Source organism: Mustela nigripes, chromosome 7, assembly GCF_022355385.1.
Source record: "Mustela nigripes isolate SB6536 chromosome 7, MUSNIG.SB6536, whole genome shotgun sequence".
NCBI classification, from domain to species: Eukaryota; Metazoa; Chordata; class Mammalia; order Carnivora; family Mustelidae; genus Mustela; species Mustela nigripes.
Window position 1 is genome coordinate 49969179 of NC_081563.1, and position 22232 is coordinate 49991410.

A 22232-nucleotide genomic window follows, 5' to 3' on the forward strand; every position below is an offset into this window, starting at 1 on the left:
CAAGTTCCCTTCCTTGCCCCAGACTCTGCAGGCTCCTGTAAATAGCCCTGCCCCTGCCTGGTGTTTTGGGGAGAAAGCAGCCCCTGGGCCTGTCTTGAGCAGGTTCTTCGGTGGCCTGTGTCTGGATATCAAGAGGAAGCTGCCCTGGTTCCCAAGTGACTTCTACGACGGCTTCCACATCCAGTCCATCTCTGCCATCCTATTCATCTACCTCGGCTGCATCACCAATGCAATCACATTTGGTGGGCTCCTGGGGGATGCCACTGACAATTATCAGGTGTGTGTGAGCCTAGGACCCTAGTGCAAACCTTCATAAAACTGCTGCCACCAGGTGGCGGTAAGGAGCCACCTGGTGGCTCCATAATCCCAAAACTAAGGCTTGGGTTTCAGCCACCCTGGGTTTGGACCATCATTTTTAGTAATTCTTTACCCTTTAAAAAAAAAAAAAAAAAAAAGCCAGTAGTATTAAAAGACCTAAAGCTAAATCATGTTACTAAAGTCCAAATGTAAGGATGACATAAACAGATCAAACTTTTTTAATGTTTATTATCTGTTAAGTAGTGTTAATTGCACTCTATTCTTTTTTGATTTTTATTGTTGAAGTATAGTTGACATGCAATGTTATATTAGTTTTCAGGTATACCACATAGTGAATTTTGGGAGGAAAGGGAAAAATGAAAGATGAACACTGTGGCCTGAGCCCTTGGCTGGGTTCTAGGCTATGCTTAGAGGTCTCTTCTCCTGCCTCCGTTGAGCCTTATACTCCTCATGCCCCCAGGGAGTGATGGAGAGCTTCCTGGGCACTGCCATGGCCGGCTCCTTGTTCTGCCTCTTCTCGGGACAGCCTCTCATCATCCTCAGCAGCACAGGGCCCATCCTCATCTTTGAGAAGCTCCTCTTCGACTTCAGCAAGTAGGTGCCCTTGGTAGCCCCCGGCGCCTGCTATCACACCTGGGGCACTATACCAAAGCCAGGACAAGGGAATAGGCCCAAAAGGGAGGCAAAGGTGAGGAGGTACCAAAGCTGCCTTTATCACCCTGTGGGAGGGACTGCCAGGTGGTCCCCCCTGACTCCCTCCAGCTACCTGCCTTTAGCCATCCTAGAGCATTTTAGCGTAACTGATAGGGAGACCTCAAGGCAAGACAAGAGGAGACCATTCTCACTGTTTGTAAACAATTATAACTGGAAGTCAGTGTGAGCTGGAGGTCCAAAGGCTATGCCCTGAACCAGGCAGCTCCTGTCACCACTCTGGGCTCAGATGCTTCATATACAACATGAGGCCATTCAGAGGCCTCCCCTGATTTCGTCACTTTGATATTCTCTGTTTTTCTTTCATCCTGGGTGTTTGTTACCAAATGTGTAAGAATTGAGATGTCTTAGCACCTTCCTGCAACCCCCACGAGATTCTTTCCCAGAATTTGCAAAGACCCTACCCAGGAATTGTCCCTGTCCCTAGTCCTCTCACAGTTCCCAGGAGGGCATCTGTGCCACAGGGGGGACAGATGAGCCACTAAGAGTGAGTCTGGGGAACCAAGCACGTCCAAGAGCCCTGGGCTCGAGGCCCCTTCCTTCCCTCTCTCTTCCAGAGGCAATGGTCTGGACTACATGGAGTTCCGCCTCTGGATTGGCCTCCACTCAGCCATCCAGTGCCTTATCCTGGTGGCCACAGACGCCAGCTTTATCATCAAGTATATCACCCGCTTCACTGAAGAGGGCTTCTCCACCCTCATCAGCTTCATCTTCATCTATGATGCCATCAAGAAAATGATTGGTGCCTTCAAGTACTACCCCATCAATATGGACTTTAAGCCTGACTCCATCACCACCTACAAATGCGAGTGTGTCGCCCCTGACACAGGTGACCGGTAATCCCAGATGTGCCCCGAGCCCCCACCCACTCACTCTCTCCCCACCACAGCTCTCTACTCAAATGTAGGAGATACCACCCTGAGAGATATCAGCCCCTTTGGGTGGTAGCAAGTGACCTGAACACTACCTGGATGTCCATCTGCCAAGGGTGATGCAAAAAGAATTCCTGGGGTGCCCGGGTGGCTCAGTGAGTTAAGCGCAGACTCTTGATTTTGGCTGAGGTCGTATCTCAGGGTCATAAGATCAAGCTGCAGGTCAGGCTCTATGCTGAGCATGGAACCTGCTTAAGATTCTCTCTCCCCCTCTCCCTCTGCTCCCCCAGCATCCCCACTAGCTTGCTCTCTCAAAAAAAAAAAAAAAAAAAAAAAAAAAAAAAAAATTCTGCACTGGGTGGGAGGTTGAATCAACCAACTGGTCAACCTGGTAATACTCAGTGCCATTCCTGTGGAATTCCTTACTGACCAAAGAAGTGTCATCTGTTTAGTTAGGGCTTCCTATAGTCTCAACCACTGGCTTCCCTTCACAGTCCCAGTCATGCCCTCAGAGCCTTCAGTGGACTGTGCCTGGGGTAGCCAGGATGCTGCAGAGCCAGGACGCCAGTAGATACATAGATCTAGAAATAGAGATCCATATATCTCTGAGCACCACCAAGCTGGACTCACAGAGAGCAAACTGAGGTCCAGAGACCACCTAAGGTCACATTGAACCTCAGTTTCCCTAGCTATGAAGGAGTGATAACAATGCTGGCCCTGCCGGTCTCATGAACTCTTGTGAGGCTTTCAAATCTATGCCCAGATCAGAATGGAGTTTGACACAAGTAGATTTCATGTTGTTTAGCGCTCTAACGCATGTTATTGATAAAAGATTGATCATAAGTCAATCAAAAATATTTACCGTGCCATCACTGTGCACCCAGCTTTAGACTAGGCCTCATGGGGAGGAAGATATTCTGACCTCAGAGAGTATAGTTTTAATTATATCCTCTCTCCCTCTTTCACTGCACTAGTTTTGTAAAGAAATCTAGACTTAAATTTTTTCTATCATTAATTTAGAGTTATTTTATTAAAATCTAAAAATACGTGAAGCTAACGTTTGTTTCAAGCCAGAACATGTTGCTTGCCCAGGGGTGGAGGAGATCCTACCTGCAGGCCCTTTTCATTCTGTCCTGGAGTGAATCTCTCCTCTGTGGCGTGGGCCCCATAAGGGTACTCCCATTTGCTGCTTGTGCCCATTGGATGGTGGCTTCTTTGCACTGACTGAACACAAATGTTCCCACAAACATGGCTCTTGGAAGTACATGGCCTTGATCTCTTTTAGAAACAGTCCTAATTCTGGGATCCTATGTAGCACTTTGGTCATTCTGAGAATCATCTGTCCACAGGAGAAACCAAACATAGACATGTCCTAAGAACAGGGGACGTAGGAGCATATAAGGTTGGAATTGATGGCCATAAGAAAATCTACTTGCCTCCAAATAGCGCCTCCTCTGGCCTTGCCCAGTTGCCTGATGTCACCTCATGATTCTGGGTCAGTCTATTGCCATGGCTCTCAAAGTGTGGTCGCCAGAAGCAGCCTTAACACCTCTGGGAACTTGTTAGAAATACAAATTCTTGGGCCTCACCCCGAACCTGCTAATCAGAAACTCTGGGGTAGGGCCAGCTGTATAGTAAGAAACCTTCCAGGTGATTCTGATGCATGCCTAAGTTTGAGAAACATTGCTCCATTGAACTATTAATTAGTGATACATAGCCATTATTAGCCACTAACCCTGGTAAGATTAGATTTTCAGTTTCTTCACCAAGAGTAAAGGAACTGAAATCAGGACAATTTAGTTTTGATTAGAATATGAAAGGGAAGTTCTCAACAACAGGAGTTGGGCAAAGGCAAAGGGGAAACTAAGTGCGGAGTGTTTGTTTCCCAGTCTGTGGGCCGCTTGCTTACAAAATGTTCCACGTTCCCAGCTTTACTGCAAAGCCCCATCTGGGCAAGGCACCCTCTCAGTCTTCCCCACTCTTCATCCTAAGAGCTCGTAGTGCGGGGGCGCTCTTTTTAAAATTAATCTTGTTTCCATTGTAACTGGTTTGTATTCTATTTATGGATGCTGCACACACTGACTTGGCTGCTTTCAATCCCAAGTGAGTACCACTTTGTAAACACTAGCGTTTAAAAATATTTGATACTTGGACCCTTTCTGGAGTTTTCCATGTTCTATTTTATCCTTCTTCATCTCGAAGTGACTTTCAGATAAACCCTACCCAATATAAGAAATGGCTAAGCCGAAGCACAAGACATTATAGGAGTGTCTGGTCTGACAAGCTTGGACAATGGAAAAGTGTCTGAACGCTCATACATTAGCCCCGAGTCCTCCTCTAGTGTTTGTGTGGCCCTGAGTTAGCCTTCTCGCCCACTTTCTCTGCCCTGTTGTTAACTGTGCATCTTGTTCTCTTGGTCAGCGTTGTAAGGGAAGACAGCGGGTGTACTGATTTCTGTTAGTGAAGCTGTCTTCAGAATAATCATAACAAACCTCTAGTTTGTAGAACTTTCAGGGATATTCTGCCCTGGGTCAAGACAGAATTCCTTAGTGGCTCCCAGCCCCAACCACCCCAGAAGTGGGCAACACAGAGGGGCCCTGTGATCACCTCCATTCCGTGACAGCTTGTTGGAAGTTGAAGGAAGCTTCAGGAATATCCTCTGCTTCGCTCTGGGTTCCTAACCAACCATGGGCGACCAGCAGGAGCCACGTGGCTTGCACTGCATTTCATATTTACTGCCGGCCAACTGGGTAGGGGGCCCCCCCCCCCCCCCCCCCCCGGAAACCTGCTGCATTGGAATTACTTAATGAGCCTTCACTTGGAGAAGAAAGGCAAGGAGGACCTGGCCCTACTCCACCCGTGCAGTGTAGGAGCAAGAGAAAAGACAAATGGCAGCCTCCAAGGCCTGCCTTTTTAATGAATGGCTACATGCCACAGGAAGGGTATTAACAGCTCTCAATTCTTCCAGTGGCCTATGATGGGAACCCTTACATGCTCCACTTACAGTTCAGGACACAAGGCTGTGTAGGGGAGTGCCCAGACAAGGGATGTGTCAACAGCTCAGAGCAACACCTTTGGGTTCTGATTCTCCTTCAGGTCCCAGACTTCAGTTTAATGTTCCACAGCATGCATTCAGAGGGCAGGTTAGAAAATTTAATAGTAAAGCCAAGGCATTCTTGCTGTTGACCTACAAAAAGCACATGTGGACAGGAAGGGGGAAAGAAGGGTGGCATGTATGAAGGGACGCTTGCTGTGTAGAACTTGGAGACATCCAGGCTGGGCCAGCTCCCTGGGATGGATCAGGACTCCTGCAAGCCACAGCTGTTTGACTCTGGGCAGTGGGCAGGTGACTTAACCTCTTTGGGCTTCTGTGACTTCATCCTTAAAAAGGGAGAGTTAACTTGGGAATTTAGGAACTTGCCCAGATAACACGTGTACATTTTGGCGTAGCGTGTGATGTAGAGTAAGTCCTTTGAAAATGTCTGAGGGCACAGACATGGATTGAGGTGCTGGTAGGGATTCACAAGGCCCATTATCCACCAGCTTGTGTCCGCACTATGTCATGGCAGCAGATTCCTTACTTTGGTTTTTAAAGCCAACCCTTCCAGGTCAGGCAGGAGCTGTCCCAGACTGGCCCAGTGGGTCTGTCCGAGCACCCCTGTTCTCACTAGGTCAGGGCACAATGAGCTGCCCTCACAAGGGAAGCCACTCCTGGGCTCTGAGCAAGGGTAGGAGATGGAAGAGGTGGGGGCCTGCTGTTGGCCGTGGGCTCCCAACCCTGCAGTTGCTGACCAGTCCCGTGTCCTGTGCTCATCCACAGTGAATACAACCGTGTTCAATGCTTCAGCCCTGCCGACACCAAACACCAACACTTCTCTGGTAAGTCCTCTCCTCTTACTCACACGTTCGAGGGCTTTTGCTTGTGGGGAGAGTGGGAGAGGTTGGGAAACAGAGGCCCTTTTATGGCCAGCCAGACTTTGCCACCCCAGCTGCACATCGGGGTCACCTGTGAGCTGTGTAAATGCAGACTTTTATTGTAAATGTATATAGTCAAAGCCTCCCCTTTAAAACATGCCTCATCCTATTAAATCCATGTGCATAAACACCACACACATGAAAGGAAGGTAGAGGGGAGGAATGTAGGCAGGGCCACATAACCGTATGAACAGTTTCCCAGCCAGCTTTCTACCTCCTCCTTACCTTTCCACCTAGCATCTCCAACTCCCACCTAATAGTGCCACTCCCCAGTCCCAGAAAGGTTATGAATTCTACCCCCCCCAACCCACTTCGCTGGATCTGCTCTGTCCCGTGTGCGCACGAGTCCCCGTGCGGTCTGGTCTGCCTCTCCCCACAATGATGGGCAGTGGCCCTCAGGAGAGGGGCCTGGCCGGAGTGGCTCCAAGGGTCAAACAGCGGGAGAAGAGCAGCTGCTGGTAGGCTTTGGGGGAGATCTTGGGATTTTCTCTGTCGCTGAGCTTGCTCCCTCCGTCACTCCTGCAGCGGTGGCCGAACGCTCGGTTGGCAACTTTACCTAAGGTCTTTCAAATCTCTGATTTTGAGGGAGGAAGAATGGATTCAGCCAGGGCCTGAGCCTGGATACTTGCTATGTGTGAGGTGCTGTGTGCACTCTGAGGGCCAAAAAGACAAAAAAACAGATGTGGCTCCTGCCTGCCCTCCAACTTGTGTGTGATGTGTGTGGGGGGATGAACATGAAGGCTAATGGGACAGCAGAAACAGACATGTCATTTGTCAAATATAGGCCAAACGTGTCCTTCCAGCCATGGAGACAGGAGGCACCCTGCAAACTGGGAGGAAAGCCTCAGAAGATGGAATGTGGCCTGGTCTGGAAGGTTGGGAAAATTGGTTCCCTAGAGAGAGCCACATTCCAGGCCAGGGACCAGCCCAGACAGAAGGGCAGACGAGGAAAACACAAAAGCTGTCCTGAGGATAGTGAGTGGGCCTGCCCGGCCAAGACAGCAGGTGCGTGTGGCAGTGCCCAGGGGAAGCACAAGAGATGAGCTGGGAGAGAGATGTGGGGCCGGCCCAGTGGGGCAGTAGAAGCACGCTGCCTGGCCAGGGGCAGCTTGGATAGCTTCAGTGACTGAGAGAGATCTTGGCATTCAGCAGATGTCTTGCAAATCTGGACTTCTCTCTTCATGTGGTATTTTCTGATCCTGGGCTTTCCCACTCCGTGGTGGTCTCACACTGCCAAGAGGGTAAAAGCAGATCCGGCAAGGCCCCTTAAGTCCTCAGCTCCAGAACCTGCTCAAAGCCACTTCCTCCCCCATTCCATTGGTCTGAGCGGACCCAGGGCCAGGCCAGATTCAAAAGGGTGGAGAGATAGACTTCACTTTTTGATGGGAGAACTGTTGGTGTCACATGGCAAAGGAGTGTGGACACAGGGAGGCCTGATTCATTGGAAACCATGATTATTTCAAAGTCCCACATTCCTCTTAATGCAAAGATTCATTACAGGTGGTTGCAGATACCTGTTTACTTCATTTTGCAGGTTGCTGAATATTTACACAGTAATTTTTTTTAAAGATTTTATTTATTTGACAGGCAGAGATCACAAGTAGGCAGAGAGGCAGGCAGAGAAAAAGAGCAGGAGAAACAGGTTCCCTGCTGAGCAGAGAGCCCGATGCGGGGCTCAATCCCAGGACCCTGGGATCATGACCAAAGGCAGAGGTTTTAACCCACTTAGCCACCCAGGCGCCCCTACACAGTAATTTTTTTAAATATATATTAAATTTTATTATAAATTACCTGCTTTTATTATACTTAGAAACCTATGTATATGAACAGGTATGTATGTATACACATGTATGTCTACATATGCATTCATATACATACAGATATATGTATGTGTATATATGTGTGTGTTTCTGTATATGTAATTGTTCTGTATACCCTGGGTTTTAGGCATCTAGACATGAAAAGGGGAAGTGACTGACCTAAGAGAGATCTGACAAGGGTGAAATACGTGAAAAGGTCTGCACAGGGGAAAGAAAAGGAAGAATAAATGTGAGCTGTTCCAGGAAAGAGATCCATAGCTGACTGAGCTGGTGGCCAAACCTGCTGCCGGAGAGGGTGTCCCAACCTCTGAGCTACTTCTCCTTGCTAACTCAGCAGCGCATCCTAGAACGCACTGAAGAAACACGTGTCAGCTCCTAATCTTCCCAGGGGCCCTGCTGTTTGTTGTTCCTTGACAGAGCCTTTCTCCGGGAACATAATTCTGTTGCTGGGCCCCAGGGAGGATGGGAAGGGTATGTGAGCTGCCTGAGGGACTCTAGGGGCAAGGATACAGCTGACTTCCCAGGAAGGCCCTGACCCTTTCTCTCCCGTGCTTTGTCTCCAAGTACAACCCCCTTAACCTCACAGCACTGGACTGGTCTCTGCTGAGCAAGAAGGAATGTCTGAACTACGGTGGGCAGCTGCTCGGGAATTCCTGCCAGTTCATCCCAGACCTGGCACTCATGTCCTTCATCCTTTTCTTCGGGACGTACTCCATGACCCTGACCCTGAAGAAGTTCAAATTCAGCCGCTATTTCCCTACCAAGGTAAGCTCACTGTGCAGTGGGGGAGGGGCCTACAGTTAGGCAGTTCACAAGGAAGCCCCACTGAGTCTCCCTGTCAGGGTTCTGGCCCCGACAGGATGGACACCACCACATTAGCACCAGCCCACACACTGGGATTTTTCAAGTTAAGAGCACAGATTCAGAGGGGCACCTGGGTGGCTCAGTGGGTTAAGCCGCTGCCTTTGGCTCAGGTCATGATCTCAGGGTCCTGGGATCGAGCCCCGCATTGGGCTCTCTGCTCAGCAGGGAGCCTGCTTCCCTCTCTCTCTCTCTGCCTGCCTCTCTATCTACTTGTGATTTCTCTCTGTCAAATAAATAAATAAAATCTTTAAAAAAAAAAAAAAAAAGAGCACAGATTCAGAACCAGAGAGAAGTGAGTTCCCTTGTTGTCAAGCCCCCTTGGCAACACTTGGTATTGTAAGACTTTTATCTTTGATCTTTCTGTGTAGTAGTATCTCGTTGTGTTGTTAAAATTTTCATTTCCCCAATGACTAATGACTTTGAAAGTCTTGTGTGTTTATTGGCCACATAGCCATTTGAATTTCTTAGTGGAAGTGACTTTTCAAATCTCTCATACATTTTCTACTGGACAATCTGTCTTTTTCTTTCGGATTTGCAAGATTTCTATACATATTCTGGGTAGAAACCTTTTTGTGATCATATGTGTCACAAATATCTTATATGACTGAATTTTTTATTTCTTTATGGTAGCTTTTGGCTAATAGAAATTCTTAGCTTTATTTTAATTAAATATATCAGAATTTTCTTCAAGGAAAATATTAGACAAAAAATATTCTCCTGTTATCTTCTAAAAGCATCATTTTTCTCCTTTCATGTTCTATCAAAATCAATTTTGACATATAGGGTAAGATAGTGTTTCTTTCTATATGTATATAAATAGCAATTTTTGAAAAAGATCATCTTTTCCGCTGCTCTGCAATACTTCCTTTTCCAGATGTCAAATATTCACATATGATGGGGTGTGTTTCTAGGTTCTTTATTCTGCTTCACTGGTTTATTTGTCTGCCAGTGTCGCAGTGTTCATTTGTATGACTCTTAAGTCTGTATGTCTTATGGACCAAACTCTCACTCTTGATCCTTCTTTCCCAAGAATCATCTTAAATTTTATTAAATAAGAATTTGTTGGAATTTTGATAGGATTATTTGACCCTAAATGTCAATTTGGAGAGGAATGCCACCTTTTACATTTGGAGTCCTCTGATCCATGAATACTGCATGCTTCACAACTTATTTGGGTCTTTTTTTTCTCTCCATAATTTTTTTCAGGTTTTGGCCTTAAGCTCTTGCACACATTTTATTAGACATATTCTTAAGTACTTTATTCTTTTATGCTATTAAAATGCTAAATACTAATATGAATTGCATTTTCTTTTCTGTGGTGAGAATAAAACATTAATTAATCAAAACAGCACTTGCATATATGAGCAATAGCTGTGCCGTAGAGTGGGGTGCTCAGAAGAATTTTAGCAACACTCTCCCACCATAAATCCTATGAGCGTTCTCCTAAAGTCATCTTTTTAAAGTTTATTTACTTTTAGTGATCTCTACACCCAATGTGGGCTCAAAGTCATGACCCCAAGGCTGAGAGTTTCATGCTCTACTGAGTTAGCCAGGCACCCCTCTCCTAAAGCCACCTTAAATAAATATTACTGCTCCTGCTACTACTACTACTACACCTGTTAATGATGATAAAATTAATAATAACTGAGTTTTTCTCAATATTTCATAAAGACTTAATAAAATACTCTTCGGGAAGTTTTGCAGTGTGTGAGCTGTGGAAAAAATCCTGTGCTTGTCACACAAATGCATCGTCAAGACAAATCCCCTCCCTTCCTCGCTACTTCCAACCAGATTATATCCAAGTCACCTCTTACGTAAAAGATCTAGAGCCTTGATTGCATCTGAGAATGTCTGTTTCCTGGAGGATGAAATATAATTCACATAGCAGGAAATTCTTTTATCACCAACATTTTCCCCCTTAAATTCTTACAAATTGCTCTGTTGCCTCCTGAAATTTAATGTTTCAGAGAAGAATGAGACAATACCATTTCACACCCATCTGGTAAAGATATGAGGGTCTTGGGACACCAAGTGTAGGAGGTGAAAAGCGAGTTGAGAGTGTAAATAGGACGAGCAATGCAGAGAGCCGCTGGCACTGTCTGGTAGAGCTAAAGATGGCTGTGATTTTCCAGGGGGCATTTCCACTCCCAGAAATACACCCCAGAGAAATCCGCATGTATGTAAGAATGTTCAAAGAAGCATTGATTCTAAGGGGAAAACAGAAAATAATCTAGTTGATCTATCAACAGAAGAATGAAGAAATAAATGGGAAATAATCATAAATTTTTTTAAAGATTATTATTTATTTATTTGACAGAGCAAGATCACAAGCAGGCACAGAGGCAGGCAGAGAGAGAGGGAGAAGCAGGCTCCCTACTGAGCAGAGAGCCCGATGTGGGGCTTGATCCCAGGACCCTGAGATCATACCTGAGCTGAAGGCAGAGGCTTAACCTCACTGAGCCACCCAGGCGCCCAAAATAATCATACATTAAGCTATAGCACATACGCATGTAGACTACAGCTGTATTGATCCACAAGGAGACATAGCACCAACATAATGTTGAGCAAATAAAGCAAATTGCAGAAGATTACAAGTAATATGAAACCATTCATGTAAAATTTTTAAAACATGCAAAAAATGCCATATTTTGTTTAGGGCTATGTACATATTTACTAAAAGTTTTAAGACATTCGTTGAAATAATGAAGTCCAAATTCAGAGCAGTGGATCTCTCTAGAGAGCAGAGACAGGATGCCATAATTGGGTCACAGAGAGGCATCAACTAAATAGGTATATATTCATTTCTTACGGTTTGGGGAGTACACAGCTGTTTATCATATCCGTCTTTATCCTAGGTCGGACCATGCGAAATGGAGTGTATTAGAGTGTTTTGCCCTACAAAAAATGGCAAATTCATATGGTTTAACTTAACAAGTTTTGATCTGAGTGCTGGGGATATTGCAGGAAAACCACTGGAAACCTGCACGCCGCTTGGCTTACATGATCACAGTAATATAAAGCTGTTACTGATTTTCAACTTTTAGAATCACCTCATAGATAAACCACAAAAGACATGTGTTCATGGAACAGAATGTGAGTGTTCTCAGCCTTGACAGTGTAAAGATTCACAGGGAAGGGTCACAAGGGGGACAGGACGGGGAGGGTTGATGGCGGGAAAGGAGGCAGCTAGCCACGCCGCAGAGCATGCGAGAGGATGGCAAAGTCAGCAGAAAGAGAGGCTTCACTACATAGTCAAAGTACAAAGGAAAAACCCGTAGAAAGGGTTTGAAAATAACTCTCCAAGATTGGGACTGAGGAAGGGGCAGGAGGGCCAGTGCAATTAAGCCAAATCTTTATTAGTAGATCATGCTTTAAATTAGTAAATCAAAATATAAAAGTATAGTGTATTAGATAATGACATGGAAGAAATCACCAGAACAACTAAAATCAAGCAGACATACGGATACATCTGGAGTGAGGAAAGGTGAGGTGGGGGACTTGGCTTTCTACACCATGTGGGTTTTTCATTAATTACATATGTTCTTTTAATAACAATTTTAAAGGGGAGTAGGGGGGTACAGGGAATGCATTCAGTGTGCCATCACCTGCCCCTGCCCTTCCTAACTTCTTTCCCTGCTGATCTCTGGAAACTACTCTCTTTGAAGAGATCATAGAAAAGGCAACAGTGTGGACGTTGGTCAGAGGGCGGGGGGTGAGGTCATGAACCTGGCCTAGCATGGGCATCCTGAGACACAGGGGCAAGAGGTGAAGGACTTCTAGTGAACAGAAGGTCCGAGAGCAAACAGGGGTCCCCAGCATAATCGAGGACCTGCCTCCTAGCCCAGGTGGCAGTGCAGCCCTCTGCCATACATTTTCAGGAGATAGGACTTCCTTTAGATCTAAGTTCAGCCTTGCTGTCACCACCCTTTATGGGGGACTGAGTTCAGTCTGTCACACCAGAAAATGTTTTCAGCAGTGGCGCCATGCCACGTGACTAATAACCGTTCCCACATTCGCTCACCTATGCCAAGCCCTCTGAGTGTGTTATAGTTGTTCACTTATGTCTATGGGAAGAGGTGCTATCATTATGTCCATTTCACAGATGCAGAAACTGAGGCGCCAAGAGATATCATGCTTCCCCAATGTCACACAGCTGGCAAGGGCAGAGCCAGGATTCGAGCCTCACTCTGCTGACACCGAAGCCCAAGTTCTTACCTGTGCTCCTCATGCTGGCAGGGAAGGACTGAGCCCTTGGGGAGAAGGGCAGGGACTTCCCTTACCTACCCATCTCCCTCCTGCAGGTCCGGGCCCTGGTAGCCGACTTTTCCATTATCTTCTCCATCCTGCTGTTCTGTGGAATCGATGCCTGCTTCGGCCTGGCGACCCCCAAGCTGCACGTGCCCAGCGTCATCAAGGTTTGCCCCTGGTCCCTGCTCTGGGCGTTAGCCAGGCCTGCGCACCAGCTGCAGTTCCTTTCCCCTCTAGACTGGTCAAACTTCCATAGACTCTCAGCCAAGCAATCTGGGGGTTTCTCTGGGTATGCTCCGCCCTTCCTCCACAAAGCCTCCCAGCAGGAGGTCCCTTGCCAGGGGAGGTTGGGGGCATATTCACAGTGAAATCCTGCTGTGGAGTCATGGCATGGGGAGGTGCTGAAACCCCTGCTCCAGCCCAGCAGCAGTCCCCTAATTTCCACTTATGGGGCTCTGATTCCCAGGCTCCAGCTGTCTTTAAGTGGGGTCACCGGGGGTCTGTTGAAAATGATCCCTTAGAACACTGATTCTCAAAATGTGGTCCCCAGACTAACATCACACCATCACCTGAGAACTTGCTAGGAAAGCCATCTGCTCAGCCCCACCCCAGAACTGTGGAATCAGAAGGTCTGGGGATGGAGCCCCAGAGTTCTGCATTTTAATAGGCTCCACCCCACTCCTGGAAAGGGCCCACCAAGTTGGAGAATCACCCCGTTGGTGCTGGTGCAGTTTGCTCAGAGGGAAGCTCAGGCTCAGCTCCCTCCCTAGGAGCACCAGCCACCTACCCTGGGCGTAGGGGTGCAGGTTCTAGAATTCACTGTCCCTGCCTTTGAGGGCTTGACCCCCTCATGACTCCTTCAGGGTTCTCCTAAGGAGCTTAAACACAAAAAGTACCTCTTGCTCTTAAATGAAACCAAAGATAGATTTCATCCCAGCTCCTGCACAGATAATCTTTTGTCCTAATGTGCAAGTCTGAATTAATGTTCTACAGAGCATCCTATAAAGCTCCCCAAAGAGGTGACTCAGAGGAGAGGCAGAAGGGTCTAGCACTGCGCCCATCAAATTCCTGATTCTTGCCTGTTGGGCCTCATTCCTGTTTCTTGTTACCTCGCAGTTAGTGACTGCACACTCCCCCCGCTGCAGCCCGGGCTCTCACCTCCCCATTCCCCACCAGCCCAGGGAGCTGCCCCCAGGGCTCCTAGTGCAGCAAACGCCACCCTTCCCAAGTCTGTCTGCGTCTGTGGTCCGTTTACAGTTGCAGGTACCCAACATCTTGAAGGGAAAAGATTGTACTCAAGAAGCACTCCACGTAGGGGAGTGGGGCCCCAGGCAGCAAGTGCACTGGGACAAGGGAGAGAGGAAAGGGCTGTTTCCATTTGCTCCGCTCAGCCCACGCGGCCTGACCGAGGCTGGTTCGTGGCCCCCTTTGGGAAGAACCCATGGTGGGTGTACCTGGCGAGCGTCCTGCCCGCCCTGCTGGTGACCATCCTGATCTTCATGGACCAGCAGATCACCGCCGTCATAGTCAACCGGAAGGAGAATAAGCTGAGGGTAAGGCGGCTGCTGGGAGGAGGAGCACAATCTCTTTCTTCCCGCAAAGTCAGAAGGAACAAAGAAGGGAGATGGTGCTTCTGTCAAAATGTGGGCCATTTATAAAGCGAGATGTGAGGTCAGAGGTCTGGGGTTCTGGTGTGTGTGGGGGCGGGGGGAGGGGGATATGACCTCCAGATGCAGGTAAGGCTGCCAGGACCAGAGTAATTATCCAAGGACCAGGACGAAACCTAGGGTGGGCCCCCAGGCCCAGGCTCCTTGCTTCTTCCAAAATGACCTTCCAGCTCTGTGCCTCCTGACCAGACACTTGGGAGTCCAAGTAGATCTGGGATTTTGACCCAGAACCATGAGGCTGAGGAAAGTCCTTAGCCCTTCTGGTCCCTTCCTCTGGGTTTGAGGAGATTTGAACTACCCTGTCTCCATCCCAATGTAGACTACTCTGAGCTTGGTCTAGAGCCTGCCCGGCCAAGACCCCTTGTTCAAGAATTGCAGAGAGATTGCGGCCACTGGTAGGAGCCCTGCTTCCCAAGGACTCAAGCCCAGGGCCTCTACAAGCCTAAACAACCCTCTCCTCCCTTTCCTGTGTCCCTTCCCTAGCTCAGCAAATCATGGGGTTGGTGATGCCTGAGCACCTCAGCCTAGTGACAGCCTAAGAGTCCTTAATGAAGGCCAAGGGGAACCTTTGAACCTGGTTCCACAAAATGGCTGCTCTGGGGGAGATTTGGATCTCCCTCTCCCTCAGACCAACAGGCGGTCTGGTGCAGACTCTCTGGATAGCTTCTCTTCTCCCTCTACCCCACGCAGAAGGCTGCCGGCTACCATCTGGACCTGTTCTGGGTGGGTGTCCTCATGGCCCTGTGCTCCTTCATGGGGCTCCCCTGGTATGTGGCGGCCACTGTCATCTCCATCGCCCACATTGACAGCCTCAAGATGGAGACAGAGACCAGTGCCCCTGGGGAGCAGCCCCAGTTCCTGGGAGTCAGGTAGGTGGGGAGCCGTGACTGGGGACCACCTGAGCCAGGGTGTTTAGTTTGGGAGAAGGGAAGCAGGTTTTTCTTACCATCAAGTTATCTGGGCAAAAAGGTCCCCTGTTCTGCAGCCCGGGAACAGTGAGGATAGGGGTGATATTCCTAAGGGAGAGGGAGGGAGACAAAAATTCAGTTCTAAGTGGTGCTTTTTCAGTGGGGGAATGCAAGCAGTGCACCACCACGGCCTGCGTGCACATGACCTCTCACCTGCAGGGCTACTCAGTGTCCCCAGAGCCCTCTGACCCATCCTTTTGTCTCCTCTTCCTCAAGACCCCCCACCCCCAACATCCCCCAATCCCTCCTGTGGGTGCAGGTCCTCCCCAGTCTCCATGCTTCCAGACAGTCTTCCCAGGACACCCCTACTCCCTAGACGGCGGCCCATGACCCATCACCTCCAGGCCCTCCTCAGTCTCCTCTCATGCCCCTTCCACTCCCTTGCCTGTTCCCAGTGGCCACGCATATCTTCCATCTCTTAGGGCCTCCGGGGTGAGCCCACACCAGACTCTGGCTGTCCAGAGAGCTTCTCCTCACTGCCTCAGGATACCTGGGCTACCCAGCCTGCCCTGGGGGTGCCTTCTCTGGCCAAGACAGGGTCCCCTCCTGGACTCCTGAACCCAGAGGACTGGGCCTGAGCAGTGTGGCCCCAAGCCCCCAGTTCCCACCTGGATCGTTGCCTGGGCCTGGGCACTCCCGCCCCTCACGCCTGCTCTGCCAGCAGCCGGGCCCCCTCCCTTCGAGTCCTGTTAGTCACGCCCCACAGACAAGGGTCTTCCTGCCTCGAAGGGCAGGGCTCATAAGCAGTGCACATTCCCATTTCAGCCTCACAATTCCCTAGGTAGCTACCACTCACTCTCTTGCTTCTACCAAGGCTGAAGACATTTAGGGTCTCGCCTGATGCCACGCAACCCAGCTTGAGATCAGTCTGGCTCCAGCGCCTCTGCTGTTAGTCACTGCCCTGGACACCCTCCCAGATGCCCCTCCAGCTGCCTCAGTCAGGATTCCTTCTCTTCCCGTGTGCCGGTCAGCTGGGCCTCAGGCAGCGGATGTACTCCCTGGAATGGGGAACAGGGCAGAGGCCAGGGCGTGGACATAGCCATTAGGTGCACACACAGGGCCAGAGGCTAGGATGGGCAGGGAGCCTCTCCTAGTACCCCCTGACCATGTGCCCTTGTCTGCCAGGGAGCAAAGAGTGACTGGCACCATCGTCTTCATCCTGACGGGCATCTCTGTCTTCCTGGCTCCCATACTGAAGGTGAGGCTCTGCACCCTCCACCAGGGCCCTGTCCCCCTAAGAAACACTGGCCAATGCCTCAGAGGTAGGGAGAGGGTCTCCACATGTACCTTCAAGAGGCAGGACCCAAAGAGATGTTTCATCACCATCCTTGTTTTCTGGAACATTACATCACTTATCAGCACTAGGCAGTCCTCACTGCTCTTTTCCACTCCTCCCAGGGTCTATCCTCCCTTTTCTGGGGATGCTCCTCCTTCAGAAAGTTTGGCCGAGTCCCATCCTGGTTTGGTTTGGTTTTGTTTGGTTTTAAGATTTTATTTATTCATTTGTCAGAGAGAGAGAGAAAGTACATGCACACACAAGCAGGGAGAGCTGCCAGCAGAGGGAGAAGCAGGCTCCCCGCTGAGCAAGGAGCCCCAAGCAGGACTCGATCCCACAACTCTGGGATCATGACCTGAGCAGAAGGCAGACGCTTAACCGACTGAGCCCCCCAAGGTGTCCTTGGCCAAGTTCTATCCTTGCTTAGATCAGGAGCCTCCTGCCCTGGCTGTGTCTCTACATTGGGTTTTATGGCTCACTAGACCCCTCCTTGCTCACCCTTTTTCTGAAGTGTCAGACTTACAAGGGGAAGGCTTCTGTAGATTTTCCTGTGCTCTGTTCTCTGCTGCTCTGTCCTGCATGTCCTGGACACATAACTGATTCCCCACCCCCACCCCCCACAGTTTGAAACTCCTTTTGGTCACATCCTCCCAGTCCAACTGGAAGAGATGAAGTCAGACGAGAGTGCACCCAGTGTGGGCATCAGCGAACACTCTGCTTAGGTTTCTCCGTCTCTCCAGTTCAGCCACTCACCTGCTGTGTTCATTTGCTGCCATAACACAATACCGCAGACCAGGGCGCCTACACAACACTTATTTTCTTACAGTTCTGGAGGCTAGAGGTTTCTGATCAAAGAGTCGCTAGCTTTGGTCTCTTCTGAAGCCAGATATGGGGAAATGTTAATTATTACTCTGGCCATCATAGAAAACTTTACGTGAGTCTGCATGGCTTCAGGGACTCTGATATTGTCTTTGCATTCAATGACAAAATGATTTGAAAAATCCTATCCCCCCTCAAAAAAATTCTACCCGTGTTCTTTTATAATAAGAGTAGAAAAAATATCATTTTACTCACCACCAATTAATCTATTTGATAAATTTTATAACAGAGAAGACCTATCTAGATTTTTGTTGATTTCTCATTTGATTGTATTAAGATATATAGGATATATATGTTTTCATTTTTTTGTTTATTTATATATATTTTTAAAGATTTTATTTATTTATTTGACAGAGATCACAAATAGGCAGAGCAGCTGGCAGAGAGAGAGGAGGAAGCAGGCTCCCCACTAAGCAGGGAGCCCTATGCGGGACTCGATCCCAGTATCCTGAGACCATGACCCGAACTGAAGGCAGAGGCTTAACCCACTGAACCACTCAGGCATCCCTGTTTATTTATATTTTTATATCTTCTTATAAAGATAGGCTTTCAGAGGAAGTCAGCAACTTTGCACCCACTTCTTCAGAGACTGATTCCACCCAAAACTGCTTCTGGGAATGAGAGCTCAAGTGTCCTTGAGGCAGACCTTTCCCATCACAACCTGACAACTATCCAAATGTCTTTCATCTTAACCAAGCAAAATAAAACCATTTCTAACAACAGCAACAGAAAAAAGATTGGGTTTCAAAATTGTAAAGTGATTAAAGCATTATCACTAGCTGACGCTAGTACTAATTTTGACACTTGTACTAATTTGGTGAGATAACCAAAGATCTGCACATTGGTGATGACAGGGCTGAAGATTGTCACTGATCTCGTAGCAGTAAAAATCAGTGTGTCTAAGTCAGGACAACCATCCATTGAGAGAGAAATTTCATCCCTTACTGTTCAAAGTAGTAAGGCTAATTTTAGGCTAAAGGAAAGATATTTTGTATAGCCAGTTCAAGAAAAATATAACTTAACCCAGATCTGAGGTCCTAGATTTAATCCCAGCATTTATTTCCAAAAAGAAAAATCTTCCAGGGTGCCTGGGTGATTCAGTTGGTTAAGCATCTACCTCTGGCTCAGGTCATGATCCCAGGATTCTTGGATCAAAGCCCCTCCCCTGCTCAGTAGGAATCTGCTTCTCCTTCTCCCTTTGCCTCCCCCTTCACTTGTGCTCTCTCTCAAATAAATAAAAAAGTCTTTAAAAAAATTATCCATAAAGCTTATTATCCTTGTTGCAACTGTATCATTTGCCCATGTCTGTCAAATTAGGCATAGCTGAGTACATACCAGATTCAGAGAACATACGTTGGAGAGCTGTCTACCTAAGACATTAATTGAAGAACTTTAATTTCTTTAAGCTTTATTTATTTATTTATTTATTTGAGAGAGAGAGAGAGAGAGAGAGCAGGGTGGGGGAGAGACAGAGAGAGAGAATCCTCAAGTAGACTCCCTGCTGAGCATGAAGCCCATCATGGGGCTCAATCCCAGGACCTTAACATCATGACCTGAGCCGAATCAAGAATTGGGCACTTAACCAACTGAGCCACTCAGGCACCCTTGGACCTTTAATTCTTGCTTATATAGCCAACAAGGGAGAGAGCTCTTTGGTGCCACAAATTTTAGAGGGTACAAATTGAATCCTAGTTATTAGTGTTTCTGTTTTTATCAAGATTTCTAAATCACTTCTTAACTATACCTTTGTACCAGTTCCTCCAGTCGAATTCTGCTCTAGCACTTCTCAAATTTTAATGTGCATAAAAATCACCTTCGAGGGATGCCTGGTTGGTTCAATCAGTTAAGTATCTGACTCTTGATCTCAGCTCAGGCCTTGATCTCAGGGTCACAAGTTCAAGCCCAACATTGGGCAGTCAAAAAAAAAAAAGATATACATATATATACATATGTATTTCATATATATATGAAAAATTTATTTATCTGCATATATGTGAATGTGTGTGTGTGTGCATGCGTGTGTGTATATGAAAAAAATTACCTGGGAATCTTGTTAAAGAAAGAAACTAATATAACACTGTATATTAACTATTCTGAAATTAGAATTAAAACTTAAAAAAAGATACTGATTCAGTAAGTATGGGTAGAACCAAAATTCTGCATTTTTAAAAAGATTTTATTTATTTATTTGACAGAGAGAGATCACAAGCAGATAGAGAGACAGGCAGAGAGAGAAGAGGAAGCAGGCTCCCTGCTGAGCAGAAAGCTCGATATCAGGACCCTGAGATCATGACCTGAGCTGAAGGCAGTGTGGCTTAACCCACTGAGCCACTCAGGTGCCCCCAAAATTCTGCATTTTTAACAAGCTCATGGTCAATGCCAATGATGCCAGCCCAAAGGCCACACTTGGAGCAGTAAGGGATGAAGTCTCTCTCAGTGGATGGTTGTCCTGATTTAGACACTGTGATTTTTACTGCTTGAGGATCAGTGATAATCTTCAGCCCTGTCATCACCAATTTGCAAATCTTTGGTTATCTCACCAAGTGATGACGTTGGAGGATGAGGTGGTCGAGTATCCGATGGGCAGCATGAACATCTTATCCACTCAGTTCTGCAAACCCCTGGTCCTTCTCAAGCCCTGAAGGGTTGTCCTGTTTTGCTTCATGTTTTGCTCCCACCTTTCCACTGTTCTTCAGGACTGTGGATTTCTGCATTCTGCCTCCAGGGAACCCCCGGCCATATGAAAAGCCCCCTCTTTGAGCCCCATGAGTTGTTCTCATGGTCTCAGCTTCAAGTCATATGGGAAGTGTCCTTACATTTGTGGAACTGTGATCGTTGTCAACTCCTCCAACAGAGAGTAGATATCTAACATTCAAGGCACCTTTTTTCTATTTTCTCTTTCATTACTGTTTGAAAAGGGCTTTCTGGGGGATCCAAGGAAGATTTGTATGGATTAATCTCCAATTCTAGATCACAGCCCCATCACTTGTCAGTGTGATATCATGGACCTTTGGGGTTTGCTGAGAACACTGCTTAAACCTGCAAATGACAAGACTGGAGATAATTTCCTAGGGTTAATGCATGACTTTTTGATCAGGCACTGGTAACTGCAAATTCTCTATGACTCAGTGCAGTTCTCCTCATCAGGTCCAAAGAGAAGTTTGTTTTTTTTTTTAAATAATTTTTAAAAATTTTTTATAAACATTTTATGTATTAGTCCCAGGGGTACAGGTCTGTGAATTGCCAGGTTTACACACTTCACATCACTCCACAGCTCATACCCTCTCCAATGTCCATAACCCCACCACCCTCTCCCTACCCCCCTCCCCACAGCCACCCTCAGTTTGTTTTGCGACATTAAGAGTCTCTTATGGTTTGTCTCCCTCCCCATCCCATCTTGTTTCATTTATTCTTCTCCTATACCCCAAAACCCCAAGACGTTGCATCTCCACTTCCTCATATCAGGGAGATCATATGATTGACTTATTTCGCTAAGCATAATACCCTCTAGTTCCATCCACATCATGGCAAATGGCAAGATTTCATTTCTTTTGATGGCTGCATAGTATTCCATTGTATATATATACCACATCTTCTTTATCCATTCATCTGTTGATGGACATCTAGGTTCTTTTCATAGGTTGGCTATTTGTGGACATTGCTGCTATAAACATTGGGGTGCACGTGCCCCTTCGGATCACCACGTCTGTATCTTTAGGGTAAATACCCAGTACTGCAATTGCTGCATTGTAGGGTCGCTCTATTTTCAACTTTTTGAGGAACCTCCATGCTGTTTTCCAGAGTGGTTGCACCCGCTTACATTCCCACCCAAAGGGAAGTTTTAAGCTATCTGAAATTTGTAAGATTTTATTTCTCTCTCAATTGCTCCCACACTTTGAGAATGATTAGGACTGTGTTGCTCATGGTAATTTTTACTTTGTTTCATAATTAGTCAAAAAATCTCATAAGCCATGTACAAATGGAATGATGCAGTGGCCATATTTCCCTTCTTTAAGATCAGATGTCTTAGATTGAGGTTTATAGCATATGGGTCCAAATCATGGTTTCTGTTAAAAAAAAAATGAGGCCAGTCTAACTTATGATAAAAGAGGTTACTTATTTGGTAGGATTTATGGACATCCATCCTAAGTGGCATCTAAAAGTTGAGCACAGGGATACCTGGGTGGCTCAATCATTAAGCATCTGCCTTCAGCTCAGGTCACGATCCCAGGGTCCTGGGATGGAGCCCCACATTGGGCTCTCTGCTCAGTGGAGAGCCTGGTTCTCTCCCCCCGCCCCGCTTGTCTTCCTTATCTCTCTATCAAATAATAAATATTAAAAATAAATAAAGTTGACTGTATTTGCCTACATGTTCCAATATGACCACCATGGAATCAAAGCAGACCCTTGTTCACAGTGGCACATGTCAAAGAGGCAGAAAAAGGGAAGGATGAGGAGGTGCTGGATCAGTTGGCTGAGCGCCCAATTCTTGATTTCAGCACAGGTCATGATCTCAGGGTTGTGAGATCAAGCCCCACATTAGGCTCCATGCTGGGCATAGTATGGAGTCTGCTTAAGATTCTCTCTCTCCCTCTCCCTCTGCCCTCCCCCCCCTCCCCCTGCAGATTTCTTAC

At 47.2% G+C, this 22232-nt stretch overlaps 1 protein-coding gene across 7 annotated transcripts in view; it reads left to right on the forward strand.

Annotated features, from left to right (window-relative positions):
• SLC4A5 (solute carrier family 4 member 5) overlaps positions 1–22232 on the forward strand; it is a 108295-nt gene that overhangs the window by 74950 nt on the left and 11113 nt on the right. For 6 of the 7 annotated variants that reach the window (XM_059405800.1, XM_059405801.1, XM_059405803.1 and 3 more), the window contains 9 exons: positions 103–277; positions 779–912; positions 1587–1858; positions 5722–5780; positions 8261–8461; positions 12862–12975; positions 14200–14361; positions 15166–15344; positions 16569–16641. In XM_059405800.1, the coding sequence (XP_059261783.1) occupies positions 103–277; positions 779–912; positions 1587–1858; positions 5722–5780; positions 8261–8461; positions 12862–12975; positions 14200–14361; positions 15166–15344; positions 16569–16641 (1369 nt within the window). The remainder of the gene's footprint in view (positions 1–102; positions 278–778; positions 913–1586; positions 1859–5721; positions 5781–8260; positions 8462–12861; positions 12976–14199; positions 14362–15165; positions 15345–16568; positions 16642–22232) is intronic. The other variant, XM_059405806.1, reaches the window with a different exon arrangement.